The 14892-nt window shown below is 41.4% G+C and overlaps 1 protein-coding gene across 5 annotated transcripts in view; it reads left to right on the top strand.

Moving 5' to 3' along the window:
* The window catches only part of LOC131540594 (serine/threonine-protein kinase PAK 3-like), a 411671-nt gene that overhangs the window by 340429 nt on the left and 56350 nt on the right, over positions 1-14892 (top strand). For all 5 annotated transcript variants that reach the window (XM_058775623.1, XM_058775619.1, XM_058775620.1 and 2 more), the window contains one exon: positions 14267-14384. In XM_058775623.1, coding sequence (XP_058631606.1) covers positions 14267-14384 — 118 coding nt within the window. The remainder of the gene's footprint in view (positions 1-14266; positions 14385-14892) is intronic.

Genomic DNA, 14892 nt, shown 5'->3' with positions numbered 1-14892 from the left:
ATGTAAACAACAAGCATGAGACTAGAGAGAGACATTGGATCTATGAACCGTGACAGTACCCCCCCCCCCCTAAGAACGCCTCCTGGCGTTCCCAGGGCCCCTTACCTGTCGATTGTAATCATCGATAAGGGAGTGATCCAGAATGTCTCTAGCAGGTACCCAACTTCTCTCCTCTGGACCGTAACCTTCCCAGTCCACCAAGTACTGGAATCCGCGTCCCCTCCGCCTTGAGTCCAGCACACGATTGACCGAATAAGTGGGTTCTCCATCTACGAGTCGCGGCGGGGGAGGAACCGGTGTTGGCGGATTAATACGAGAATGAAATACGGGTTTGATCTTGGATACATGAAAGACGGGGTGAATCCTCCTGTACGCTGGAGGCAGGTTGAGGCGGACTGCCACCGGACTAATGATCTTGGTGACAGTAAATGGGCCAATGAATTTGGGAGCAAGTTTATTAGACACGGAGCAGAGAGGAATGTTCTTGGTAGAAAGCCACACTTTTTGACCAGCGACGTATACGGGAGGCCTAGACCGGTGGCGATCGGCTTTGGCCTTGGTGCGCAACCCCACCTGGAGTAGAGTCTCATGGGCTCTAGTCCACGTGCAATGACACCTCTGGACGAAGGCGTGAGCGGAGGGAACCGCGACTTCGGATTCCAGACTAGGAAAAGTCGTACTCCACCATAGAAAGTTGTTGACTCCACGAGGAAGGATTCTTGGAAACCAAACATCGTAATGTTCTTTCCAAATCCTGGTTGGCTCTCTCAGTTTGGCCATTGCTCTGGGGGTGGAACCCTGAGGACAGACTGACAGTCGCCCCCAGAAGCTTACAAAATTCTCGCCAAAATTTGGACACAAACTGGGGTCCCCTGTCAGAGACCACGTCCGTCGGGAGGCCATGTAACCGAAAGACGTGGTCAACGACAATCATCGCTGTCTCCTTGGCTGAGGGTAATTTGGGCAAGGGAATAAAATGAGCCGCCTTCGAGAACCGGTCCACCACGGTCAAAACTACTGTGTGACCCTGAGAGGGGGGGGGGGGCGGTAACAAAATCTAGAGCGATGTGGGACCAGGGTCTCGAAGGGACCGGCAGCGGTTGGAGTAACCCATCTGGGGGTCGATTGGAAGTCTTACCAGTGGCACAAACTGAGCAAGCCAAAACAAAATTGTGAATGTCACGAGCCATGAGAGGCCACCAGAATTGTTGCTTGACTAAAAATCTAGTGCGAGTAACTCCTGGATGACAAGCCACATTGGAAGAATGCCCCCACTGAATGACGCTGGACCTCAGACCCTCAGGCACAAATAAACGATTCAGTGGGCAACCGACCGGAGGCGTTACCCCTTCTAAGGCCTTCTTGACCTTCGATTCGACCTCCCATACAAGTGTGGAGATGAATAGAGTCTCCGGTAAAATGCGCTCGGGAGTAGACGGGCGTTCGGAACGATCAAAAATGCGCGATAAAGAATTGGGTTTGATGTTCTTAGAAGTTCTTGTGATCGGTCCAAACGATAAAAGGTACCCCCGACCCTTCTAACCAGTGCCGCCACTCCTCCAATGCTAATTTGACTGCCAACAACTCTCTGTTCCCAATGTCATAATTACGCTCGGCAGGAGATAGACGATGAGACAAAAACGCGCAAGAATGCATCTTGTCGTCTGAGAGAGAGCGTTGGGATAACACTGCTCCTACCCCCACCTCTGACGCATCGACCTCCACCACGAACTGATGTGATGAATCAGGGGTTGTCAGAATGGGTGCTGAAACGAAGCAACCCTTCAGTTTGGCAAACGCAGCCTCGGCTGCGTCTGACCACCTGAACGTCGTTCTGGGGGAGGTCAAGGCGGTCAGAGGCGCGGCTAGTTGGCTGAAGTTGCAAATAAAACGCCGGTAGAAATTGGCGAACCCCAGAAATCTCAGTAGGGCCTTACGAGACTCTGGACTTGGCCACTCTACCACAGCCTTGATCTTCTCAGGATCCATGCGCATTCCCTCAACCGACACGATGTACCCTAGGAATGGAACAGACTGTGCATGAAAATCGCATTTCTCCGCCTTGACAAAAAGCCCGTTCTCTAGCAACCTCTGAAGCACTCGTCGGACGTGCTGCACGTGTTTCTGGAGAGAAGAAGAAAAAAATCAGTATATCGTCCAGGTAGACATAAATGAACTGATCTATCATATCTCGCAGCACGTCATTGACGAGTGCCTGGAAGACCGCTGGACTATTGGAAAGCCCGAAAGGCATAACCAAGTATTCAAAATGTCCCCTGGGGGTGTTAAACGCGGTCTTCCACTCATCCCCCTCCCTGATGCGGACCAAATGATAAGCATTACGTAAATCCAATTTTGTGAAGATGGATGCTCCTTGCAACCTCTCGAAGGCTGAAGACATCAACGACAAAGGATAAGTATTCTTTACCGTGATGTTGTTCAACCCTCGGTAGTCAATACAAGGTCGCAGAGATCCGTCCTTCTTCCCCACAAAAAAGAAGTCCAGGATATAGAAAGAGATGATCTCGGTGTGATTGCCTGATGTGATGAGGGTGATGTCTTCTGTGGTAAAAGTGATGGTGGGAAGTTCTTGTCCATTAAGTGCGTGTACAGCAATCTGATGTGTGAGGGGTTTGAGGGGAATCTTGAATTGACGTGCGAATGAGTGATCCATGAAATTACCTTCTGCCCCGGAGTCCAAGAGTGCTTGACAGTCGTGAGTGAGTGTTGACCATCTCAGTCTTACCGGAAGAAGGGTAGATGTTGATGAGGTCTTCTCAGCGGAGATCCCACCCGACAGTAGCCTCACACTTACTATCGGGCTTGGCCTTTTACCGGACAGTTGTAAGCATAGTGTCAGGCCCCTCCACAGTATAGGCCAAGGCCCTGGGACCTCCGCCTTTCCCTCTCCTCCCGGGAAAGCCGAGCTCGACCCACCTGCATGGGCTCGTGATCGTCGATGGGGCTGACCGCGTCCCCGCCTCCAAATCGTGGACCCTCGGCACCTGCCAGAGGGCGTCTACTCGTGGCGTGACCTCCAACTCGGGCTAGTCGAGCATCAACTCTGAGGGCTAAAGCGATGAGTTCATTAAGAGATTGAGGCAGGTCCAAAGCATAGATCTCTCTCTGGACGCGGTCAGCCAGCCCATGCAGGAACATGTCCCACTGCGCCTCGCTCCATTTGCTCTCCGCTGCTAGGGTCCGGAACTCGATTGAAAAGTCTGACACTGATCTCTCTCCTTGACGTAAATCAGCCAGCGTTCTAGCAGCTTCTCTTCCGCCGACCGCCCGGTCGAAAACTCTTTTCATCTCAGCGGAGAGCTCCTGGAACGAGACGCAGCACGGATCTTCATTTTCCCACACCGCCGTTCCCCATAACGCCGCTCTCCCAGTCAGGAGGGTGAGTACGAAGGCGACTTTGGATCGCTCGGTCTGGAAAGTCTTGGGTTGGAGAGAAAAATGCATGGAACACCGGGTTAGAAAGGCTCTGCAAAATTTTGGATCACCTGAATAGGGCTCTGGGGCTGGTAGGCGTGGCTCCGACTGGGATGGGCTCTCCGATGGTGTGGGGGGAGCGGCCGGTGTTGACGGCGCAGTGGGAACTCGTAGCTGTTGAATCTGCTGGGTGAGCTCGGACACCTGCGCCACTAACGCCTGAACAGCGCGACCAGTATCGTTTAAATTTCTTTCTTGAATGTCCAGACGAGCCATACTGTTACTCAAACAGTCCTCCATGGTTGGCGCTGATGTACTTGCTGTATCCATCCTTGGTCAGATCGTTCTGTTACGTCAGAACCGAGGATACAATATGCAAGTAAAAACTCTTCATTTATAGTCAAAATAGATGATGATGATGATAGATCCGGGTGATGCAGGCGGTGGCACAGGGACTTTGATGGTCAGACGCGGAGTGATGGATGAAGTGCAGCGTGCTCTGATGATGAATGACGTGATCCAGACATGAAACGTATCCAACAAGAAGTGAAACCGGAACACAGGAACTCAAGACGGGACACGAGGCACGGAAACAGGAACAGACAACCTAGAGACTTCATGCAACGATCTGACAAAGGAGATGAGAAGGTGGTAAGTATTTATAGGAGGTGAGATGAGTGGCAGCTGGTGATGAAGAGTGATTGCAGCTGGATACTGATCAACCGTAACGATCCGGACACACCCACTCACACACTCACATGTAAACAACAAGCACGAGACTAGAGACAGACATTGGATCTATGAACCGTGACAACATATTGTGGCACTAACCCCACCAAACACAACAGTGGCCAAAAGTGATGTGTGGATTTATTTTTTATTTTTATTATTTATTTATTTATTTAATGACCACACATTTCACTCAAACCATTAAAATACAAAGGACAGAAAAACACTGACCAGTGTTGCCAACTGCTTTTAATTGAAAGTAGCTAAAACTGGTCACTTAATGTTGCTAGATGACCTCATAAAGGTGAGGTCACTGATCTATATTTATATTTATATACAGGTGCATCTCAATTAATTAGAATGTCGTGAAAAAGTTTATTTATTTCAGTAATTCAACTCAAATTGTGAAACTCGTGTATTAAATAAATTCAATGCACACAGACTGAAGTAGTTTAAGTCTTTAGTTCTTTTAATTGTGATGATTTTGGCTCACATTTAACAAAAACCCACCAATTAACTATCTCAACAAATTAGAATACTTCATTAGACCAATAAAAAAAAAAAAAAACATTTTTAGTGAATTATTGGCCTTCTGGAAAGTATGTTCATTTACTGTATATGTACTCAATACTTGGTAGAGGCTCCTTTTGCTTTAATTACTGCCTCAATTCGGCGTGGCATGGAGGTGATCAGTTTGTGGCACTGCTGAGGTGGTATAGAAGCCCAGGTTTCTTTGACAGTGGCCTTCAGCTCATCTGCATTTTTTGGTCTCTTGTTTCTCATTTTCCTCTTAACAATACGCCATAGATTCTCTATGGGGTTCAGGTCTGGTGCGTTTGCTGGCCAGTCAAGCCAAGCACACCAACACCATGGTCATTTAACCAACTTTTGGTGCTTTTGGCAGTGTGGGCAGGTGCCAAATCCTGCTGGAAAATGAAATCAGCATCTTTAAAAAGCTGGTCAACAGAAGGAAGCATGAAGTGCTCCAAAATGTCTTGGTAAACGGGTGCAGTGACTTTAGTTTTCAAAAACACAGTGGACCAACACCAGCAGATGAGATTGCACCCCAAATCATCACAGACTGTGGAAACTTAACACTGGACTTCAAGCAACTTGGGCTATGAGCTTATCCACCCTTCCTCCAGACTCTAGGACCTTGGTTTCCAAATGAAATGCAAAACTTGCTCTCATCTGAAAAGAGGACTTTGGACCACTGGGCAACAGTCCAGTTCTTCTTCTCCTTAGCCCAGGTAAGACGCCTCTGACGTTGTCTGTGGTTCAGGAGTGGCTTAACAAGAGGAATATGAAATTCCTTGACACGTCTGTGTATGGTGGCTCTTGATGCCTTGACCCCAGCCTAAGTACATTCCTTGTGAAGTTCACCCAAATTCTTGAATCGATTTTGCTTGACAATCCTCATAAGGCTGCGGTTATCTCGGTTGGTTGTGCATCTTTTTCTTCCACACTTTTTCCTTCCACTCAACTTTCTGTTAACATGCTTGGATACAGTACTCTGTGAACAGCCAATTTCTTTGGCAATGAATGTTTGTGGCTTACCCTCCTTGTGAAGGGTGTCAATGATTGTCTTCTGGACAACTGTCAGATCAGCAGACATCCCCATGATTGTGTAGCCTATTGGTGAATTGGTGGATTTTTGTTAAATGTGAGCCAAAATCATCACAATTAAAAGAACCAAAGACTTAAACTACTTCAGTCTGTGTGCACTGAATTTATTTAATACACGAGTTGCACAATTTGAGATGAATTACTGAAATAAATGAACTTTTCCACAACATTCTATTTTATTGAGATGCACCTGTAGTTCAGTGAACTTGCCTTTATGATGTCGTGGGAGAGTCTCGGAATGTAGATAAGGTATTGTCAGACTCCTTGTGCAGACAAAAATTGTACTATATTTTACTGAAACTCTTCTGCCCCCCCCCCCCCATTATTGCATTTAAGAACATTGAAAATGATCAAAAAAGAATAAAAAGTAGTTGAATAAATCTTATTTAATTATTTAAAATGCTTTTTTAAAGAGACCTTGTCCTGTGGTGTGACATCTTTGTCCTGTGGTTTGACAGTGCAGGCGTCACACCGGAGGATGTTTCAGCCTTTTTCTGTCAATTAATGACCTTGCTATTGAAAGCTAACCTGTCATTAGCGGTAAGCAAGACAGATTTGCATAATTTTCCATGATTATGTAGTTTAACATGCAGTTTTAATTAAAAATACATATATAATTTAGGGGTGTCACACCAAAGGACAACAAAATGTAACACTTTTGTAGTGATTCCAAAAAAGTTAAATATTTGAACAATTCTGAGACAAAATTTACCATGTGCACATGTCATGGGCTTCACAGTAACACGACCATGAATGGGGTCCTTCAGCTAATTAAAGTTTTCTCTGGAATTGGCCGATTTAAAATCAGGATATGGTGTCACAACAGAGGATATGGTGGTTTTCAGAGACAAAATGTATCAAGTTCCTACGCTTTCAGAAATATATGGATGAAAAAAAAAAAGATTGCCATTCACTAAAATAGACACATGTACAATTATGCCATAGGTATTTATTAAAATTGTTATGCTTTTCTTTTTCATTTATAAAAGTTGTAATTTATTGAACCGTGCTTGGGACAGTTACACCATAGGACAATTTTGAGATTTAGCTCAAAATTAAAAAAAAAAAAATCTAATAACACTGCAGCTTTTATAACAACAGGTCCACGTAGGACAAATAAATGTTTAACCATTTACTGTATTTTAAATAACGACAATATTAATTATATTCATTTTTCACGTCAACAACCCATATATATATATACTGTATATATATATATATATATATATATATATATATATATATATATATATATATTATCAGTGGCGAGTGGTGACTTTTTTAATGAGGTATGCTGTACTAAGGTTAAGATCCCCCGCCACCATCAGCTTTTAGGGCACACTTAAAGAGGGAAACACCGTGGCAGTTGTTGATTTAAAGTGGTGGTTGATAGTGATTTCACTTTTTTAACTTTAGTTAGTGTGTAATATTGCTGTTTGAGCATAAACAATATCTGCAAAATTACAACGTTGAAAGTTCAATGCAAACAAAGATATTGTCTTTTAAAATTATGGCAGTTTAATGCCTACAGGAATGGCTCGTAGGGTCTACAATGAGCTACTTCCCAGGCTGGTGACATCACAAACCCTGAAATTTACATAAACCACGCCCCCGGGAACGTGCAACAAATGGGGCGAGGCCATGTTGCGCTGCTTTAGAGAAGAGGAAGAGTTGTTGCAATGCTGTCAAAACTAGGGGTGCATGAAAAAAATCTATTCATATCTATTCAGTCTTCTAACGATTCTAATGGATTCACAAGTTTCGAATAATCATGTTCCTCTCGTCCCCCTGCTCTGCATCTCTCTCTCTCTCTCTCTCTCTCTCATTCAGATCATCAGCTCGTCACAGCTCCATCAATGAACTGTGTTCCAATTATGCACTTTATGTGAATCAAAGACTATAGAATAACCTTAAAGGGACTTTGATGTGTATAGACAGATATTTTTTCACATAGCTACGAGAACCGTTAAACATGGATGTGCATGCAGTTGCCGTGGTAGCGAGCAATACTTGCTGGCAAACACTTCTTTCTTACTTCTTACCATTCTGAAACGTCCTGTAAGAGCCATGCTTGCACAGGTTCTCTTCTCAAATATCCAGGGGCGGATTGGCCATCTGGCAATTCTGGCAAAAGCCAGAGGGGCCGGACCATTTTGTTTAATGTGGGCCGGTCAGATTTTTAAAAATAATATATGAATAAAATTGTTTTTACGGGCCAACAGCGCATAGGATGAGTTTTTATTGCTTGCACGATTTCACTATGGTTAATAATAATATGAATAGGCCTAATAATAAATGTTAAGCATTTGGCCCAGTCGGCAACGGCCGGCCGCCTGGTCCCGAGATGGGCCGACCGAACCGATTAGAGGTTATTGGACGTTCAGTCAAAATCAAGATGAGCTATGATCAACACAAGCTAATTTTCAGTAAAAGCTAGATAATGGACCATAAAAAAGGAAAGGCAGTGCAGAAAAACTTTGAGAAACAAACAAAAAAGGGCTCTTAAGTCCGACGCTGCTAAATGCGTAAAATTAACCGAACTCTATTCAGAATGTTTAAATTTGGCTGCTGCAGCGGATGACAGTAGTGCTACAGACGCAGAGGTAAGAAGAAAATCAACCTAAGAAAACATTTTCACACTACTTCTGCCAGTTAGCTCCTGTGTTTGTGTGTGTGTGTGTGTGTGTGTGTATGTGTGTGTTTGACAGTAGCCTACATTGTATTAAATAGTTGTAAGCTTAGCATAGAACCTCAGTATATTTTAAAGTGTCATTCGTGGTAATTGGTTACAAGTGTTAGCTAGCCTGTTACTGAATTGCATGACTGAAATATCAGAAGATAAGGAGGGATTTAAGGTAACATTAATTAAGTAGTAACACATCAAAAACCTATAGCAATAGCCATAGTACTACTGTAGACATTTGTAGTGAACTTTACTGAATATGTAGATAGTCATGTATTAAAATAAAACATTGAATACATGCATATAGTACATACGTTACATAGTACAGAGATTACATCTTATTAGGAGGTTACAACATTTTGGAGTGAGTCAATATATTTTAGAGATGGTTTATAAGAATCTTGTTGAGAGTGTTGTATGTTTTAATATGACTATGTGGTATGGACTATTGCCAGTTAAAGAAAAGCAAAAACTGGGTCGAGTAGTTAAAATTGCTAGTGCAATTGTAGGACAACCACAAAAACAACTGAATGAAATTTACCAAATAAGAGTCAAACAAAAAGCACAGGTCATTATTGAAGATTGTTCTCATCCCTTGAATATTAAATTTCAGCTTTTACCATCAAAAAGATGTTTTAGGCAGCCTCAAGTAAGGAAAAATGAGTATCAAATGTCATTTGTGCCAACTGCTGTTAGAATTTTAAATGCTGGGATCTGAGTGTGAGATGGGGTGATTGTGTTTTTTGTAAATTGTGTGATGATGTTCAATGTATTTGTGTGGTGAAGCCAAAGACAAATTTCCACTTGTGGACAATAAAGTGACTAAACTAAACTAAACTAAACTAAACTAAACTAAACTAAACGTTAATTAATCCTTAGGTAGGGTGGAACATAGGCTTCTATTACAGGCACTCATGTGCAATAGTTAGATGAGGTATTATAAGCCATTGGCTTACTTATGTTCTCCCTTGTCTGAATCGTGTTCATCTATTCAAAACTAGAATGTTGCTGGACCCAGTGCAGACAGCTCAGCTGCTGCAGCAGAGTCAAGTTTCATGGAGGTAGGAGGACAGCAATGAGAGACACATCCTGGTACAGATGCTGCCAGTTTCTTAATAATGTGGCTCTAATTAACTATTAATTAACTATTAGGATAGGAGGAACCTGTGCATGTATGTCACACACACAAACACAACTATTACTGCTGCTACTATTTATAGCTTTTGCTATATATTCTATTCCCTTTTGTGTGATTATTACTTGTTTGCATTCATGTGTATTCCAACGTTGAGAGCAATCAGTGAGAAAATATTTTGCTGCAATGTTTACATCCTATTATACTGTGTTCATTAACTAGGATGTTGCAGTAACCAATACAGCCAGAGACCCCTGGTCTTCCAATACCAGTGCTGTGAGGAAGGATGCTACGGTAGGCCTAGCAGAGACAGGGAGGAGTGTGGTAGAGGTAGGAAAAATCCAACAGACAGACAGTGACAACAAAGAACAACATACTGTAGAGCAGTGGTGCCCAACCCTGTTCATGGAGATCTACATACCTGCAGAGTTCAGTTCCAACCCTGCTTCAGCACACCTGCCTGTAATTATCAAGTGCTCCTGAAGATCTTAATTAGCTGGTTAAGCCGTGTTTGATCAGGGGTTGGAGCTGAACTTTGCAGGAAGGTAGATCTCCAGGAACAGGATTGGGCACCACTGCTGTAGAGAATAACAGTAGTAGCAGACAAATGGCATAAACAGACATCACACAGACTCTACAACATCCTCAGATTTTTTCTTTTGTTTTTACTGTATGTGTAAATATGTTATAAATGTGTGCTCTTTAAAAAGTAGTAAGAATTATTTGGCAGACACATACATTAAATGTTTAAATATTTGTTACATATACAGTACTGCTTATGTTATTTCACTATCTGTACACAAATGTAAGTAGTGAATGCACGTGTCCGTGGGTGGGGCTGTGTCTGTGTGGTAATGTGGGCCGGTGTGGCTACAGTGCCAGGGCTGAATTTTTGTCCCAGTCTGCCCCTGCAAATATCCTCTGGGTCTTAGTGCAGAATACGCAAACACATAAAACGTAAATTCGTCCACCGCGATTTTTTGGCGAAGTCATGTCAAGTGTGTTCATAGAGGTTTCCATGGGCCAATGCGAATAAATCTAGATTTAAATTCGAAAAGACACGATATTGTCAGACCTGACGTTTTTTTTAATATCCAAAACGACTCGATGCAATGATACATATCTACACTACCAGTCAAAGTTATTGAACAGTAAGATTTTGAATGTTTTTTTTTTTTTTTTTTAAGAATTCTCTTCTGCTCACCAAGCATGCATTTATTTTATCCAAAATACAGCAAAAGCAGTAATATTGTGAAATATTTTTACTATTTAAAATAATTGCTTTCTATTTGAATATGTTTTACAATGTCATTTATTCCTGTGTTGAAAGCTGAATTTTCAGCATCATTACTCCAGTCTTCAGTGTCGCATGATCTTCAGAAATCATTCTAATGCTGATTTGCTGCTCAAGAAATATTTATTATTATTAATGGATTCTTTGATGAATAGAAATATCCAAAGATCAGCATTTATCTGAAATAAAAAAGCTTTTGTAACATTATACAACACACCATTCAAAAGATTGGAGTCAGTATAATTTTTGCTTTGTTTTTTGGGAAAGAAATTATGGAAATTAATACTTTTATTTAGCAAGGATGCTTTAAATTGATAAAAAATGATGATAAAGACATTTATAATGTTACAAAATATTTCTATTTCAGATAAATGCTGTTCTTCTGAACTTTCTATTCATCAAAGAAACCTGAAAAAAATTATACTCAGCTGTTTTCAACAATAATAATAATAATAATCATAATAATAAATGTATTTTGAGCAGCAAATCAGAATATTTGAATGATTTCTGAACGATCATGTGACTGGAGTAATGATGCTGAAAATACAGCTTTGATCTCAGGAATACATTACATTTTAAAATATATTCAAATAGAAAACAGTTATTTTAAATAATAAAAATATTTCACAATATTACTGCTTTTGCTGTATTTTGGATCAAATAAATGCAGACTTGGTTAGCAGAAGAGACTTCTTTAAAAAAGAAAATAATGAAAAATCTTACTGTTCAAAAACTTTTGAATGGTAGTGTATATCATATATATACACAAGTGCATTTCAATAAATTAGAATGTCGTGGAAAAGTTCATTTATTTCAGTAATTCAACTCAAATTGTGAAACTCGTGTATTAAATTAATTCAGTGCACACAGACTGAAGTAGTTTAAGTCTTTGGTTCTTTTAATTGTGATGATTTTGGCTCACATTTAACAAAAACCCACCAATTCACTATCTCAACTAATTAGAATACTTCATAAGACCAATAAAAAAATAAATAAAAGAAAAACATTTTTAGTGAGTTGTTGGCCTTCTGGAAAGTATGTTCATTTACTGTATATGTACTCAATACTTGGTAGGGGCTTATTTTGCTTTAATTACTGCCTCAATTCGGCGTGGCATGGATGGGATCAATTTGTGGCACTGCTGAGGTGGTATGGAAGCCCAGGTTTCTTTGACAGTGGCCTTCAGCTCATCTGCATTTTTTGGTCTCTTATTTCTCATTTTCCTCTTGACAGTACCCCATAGATTCTCTATGGGGTTCAGGTCTGGTGAGTTTGCTGGCCAGTCAAGCACACCAACATCATGGTCATTTAACCAACTTTTGGCGTTTTTGGCAGTGTGGGCAGGTGCCAAATCCTGCTGGAAAATGAAATCAGCATCTTCAAAAAGCTGGTCAGCAGAAGGAAGCATGATGTGCTCCAAAATTTCTTGGTAAACGGGTGCAGTGACTTTGGTTTTCAAAAAACACAATGGAGCAACAGATGACATTGCACCCCAAATCATCACAGACTGTGAAAACTTAACACTGGACTTCAAACAACTTGGGCTATGAGCTTCTCCACCCTTCCTCCAGACTCTAGGACCTTGGTTTCCAAATGAAATACAAAACTTGCTCTCATCTGAAAAGAGGACTTTGGACCACTGGGCAACAGTCCAGTTCTTCTTTTCCTTAGCCCAGGTAAGATTCCTCTGACGTTGTCTGTGGTTCAGGAGTGACTTAACAAGAGGAATACGACAACTGTAGCCAAATTCCTTGACATGTCCGTGTGTGGTGGCTCTTGATGCCTTGACCCCAGCCTCAGTCCATTCCTTGTGAAGTTCACCCAAATGCTTGAATCGATTTTGCTTGACAATCCTCATAAGGCTGCGGTTCACTCGGTTGGTTGTGCATCTTTTTCTTCCACACTTTTTCCTTCCTCTCAACTTTCTGTTAACATGCTTGGATACAGCACTCTGTGAACAGCCAACTTCTTTGGCAATTAATGTTTGTGGCTTACCCTCCTTGTGAAGGGTGTCAATGATTGTCTTCTGGACAACTGTCAGATCAGCAGTCATCCCCATGATTGTGTCGCCTAGTGAACCAAACTGAGAGACCATTTTGAAGGCTCAGGAAACCTTTGCAGGTGTTTTGAGTTGATTAGCTGATTGGCATGTCACTATATTCTAATTTGTTGAGATAGTGAATTGGTGGGTTTTTGTTAAATGTGAGCCAAAATCATCACAATTAAAAGAACCAAAGACTTAAACTACTTCAGTCTGTGTGCACTGAATTTATTTAATACACGAGTTTCACAATTTGAGTTGAATTACTGAAATAAATGAACTTTTCCACGACATTCTAATTTATTGTGATGCACCTATATCTATATATTTATATATATATATATATATATGTATATGGTGGTGGGCCACCAGGACCAAAAAATGCCAGGGCCGATTCTTTGTCCCAGTCCAGCCCTGCTTGCGCACAAAGCTCCATTTTGCAAACAGTTCCGTGCGCAAGCCTTTAAAGTATACTCCTTTTTCAGTCTATGTGAGAGACGCATTCAGAATCAGCACATGGTCACTGTCTAGTGGGCTTTGTTTTCAGGTTTGCAACTCATGGCATTCGCTGTTCTTCTGCTGGCGGTTATCAAACAGCGCTGCAATACTGCGGGCGCCCCCTTCTGGATTGGGGTGAATTGCCTGTATTCGTCGTAAGGCCTCATGCACCGAACCGAGATGTCCGTACCATGACGGTTCGGTATGAATACATGTACTGTGCCACCCCTAATATATATATATATATATATATATATAATAAAATGAAAATCATTCAGTTGATGCAGATACATACTGTATAGAGCGGGGGAATCCCCCATTTCCCCACTCTCTGAATATTACGTATCATTACGTAACTACGTGTAAACGTTATTTGGCGGTTTTTAATTGGAAAAGCAGCTATATGTTTTTCTAGCATTCAAATAACTATGGATAAACCTGAAACGAAAGAAGGAGGATTGGAGATGAATTTAATTTACAAATAAGGTAGGAAATGTGCATCCTTTTAAATCGACACCTGCCACGGCGTTTCCCTCTTTGAGTGTGTCCTAAAAGACGATTGGGGTGCTAATCTTAGCACTCAGCATACCCTGTTAAAAAAGTCACCATTTGCCACTGACATATACGCACCATGGTCTGTCTGACACCGTGTCCTAACTACCCACGACCTAAGACTGCTTAGGCCGCGCCATGACAAGTCACTGACAGTAAATTACGCATCCAGTGTAGACAGCATCACAATGGGTTCTACTGTCTTTTGTCGCGTCAAGTTCAGTGGTCAGGTTGATGCCTGTAATATAAATTGTTTCTGTCTTTCTGTCTCAGTTATCTAGTAGGAGATGAGTTGTGGGTGGTGATGGAATATTTGGCAGGTGGTTCACTTACTGATGTGGTAACAGAGACATGCATGGATGAGGGACAGATTGCTGCAGTGTGCAGAGAGGTAACATGTACACACAAATTACACAACATATAGTATATGCAGGGTGTAATATATATATATATATATATATATATATATATATATATATATATATATATATATATATATATATATACAGGGCCTAAAATTAACACTCGCCAAGCGCCAAATGTGAGTAAAAATTGGCGTTGGCGAGTGCATGTAACATTGTCAGTCGCCAGTTGGCCGGTACAACTTTTACGAAATATAACAATGCAATGTAGTGAAAACAACATCCAGTTTTAAAGAGGTTCACTGTTTTTGACATAAGCGAATAAAATAATCTTTTCCAAAGACAAGATCATCGTGATTAGCTGTTTTGTCATAAGTGACAAGAGCAAATCAAATTATAGGATACAAACGGGCAGATAAAGTCAGAGCAGTGTGATGGCCAGCTTGTCCCTAAACACAGTTCTAATAACTTTTCCCTGAGAAGATATTACTGCTTCATTTCAGAAGATTAACTTTTCTTTATTCTTCATAACCCGAC

The sequence above is a fragment of the Onychostoma macrolepis genome, chromosome 05 (assembly GCF_012432095.1).
Source record: "Onychostoma macrolepis isolate SWU-2019 chromosome 05, ASM1243209v1, whole genome shotgun sequence".
NCBI classification, from domain to species: domain Eukaryota; kingdom Metazoa; phylum Chordata; class Actinopteri; order Cypriniformes; family Cyprinidae; genus Onychostoma; species Onychostoma macrolepis.
Note: the sequence above shows the minus strand (reverse complement) of the source record. Positions and strands in the feature narration are given on the sequence as shown.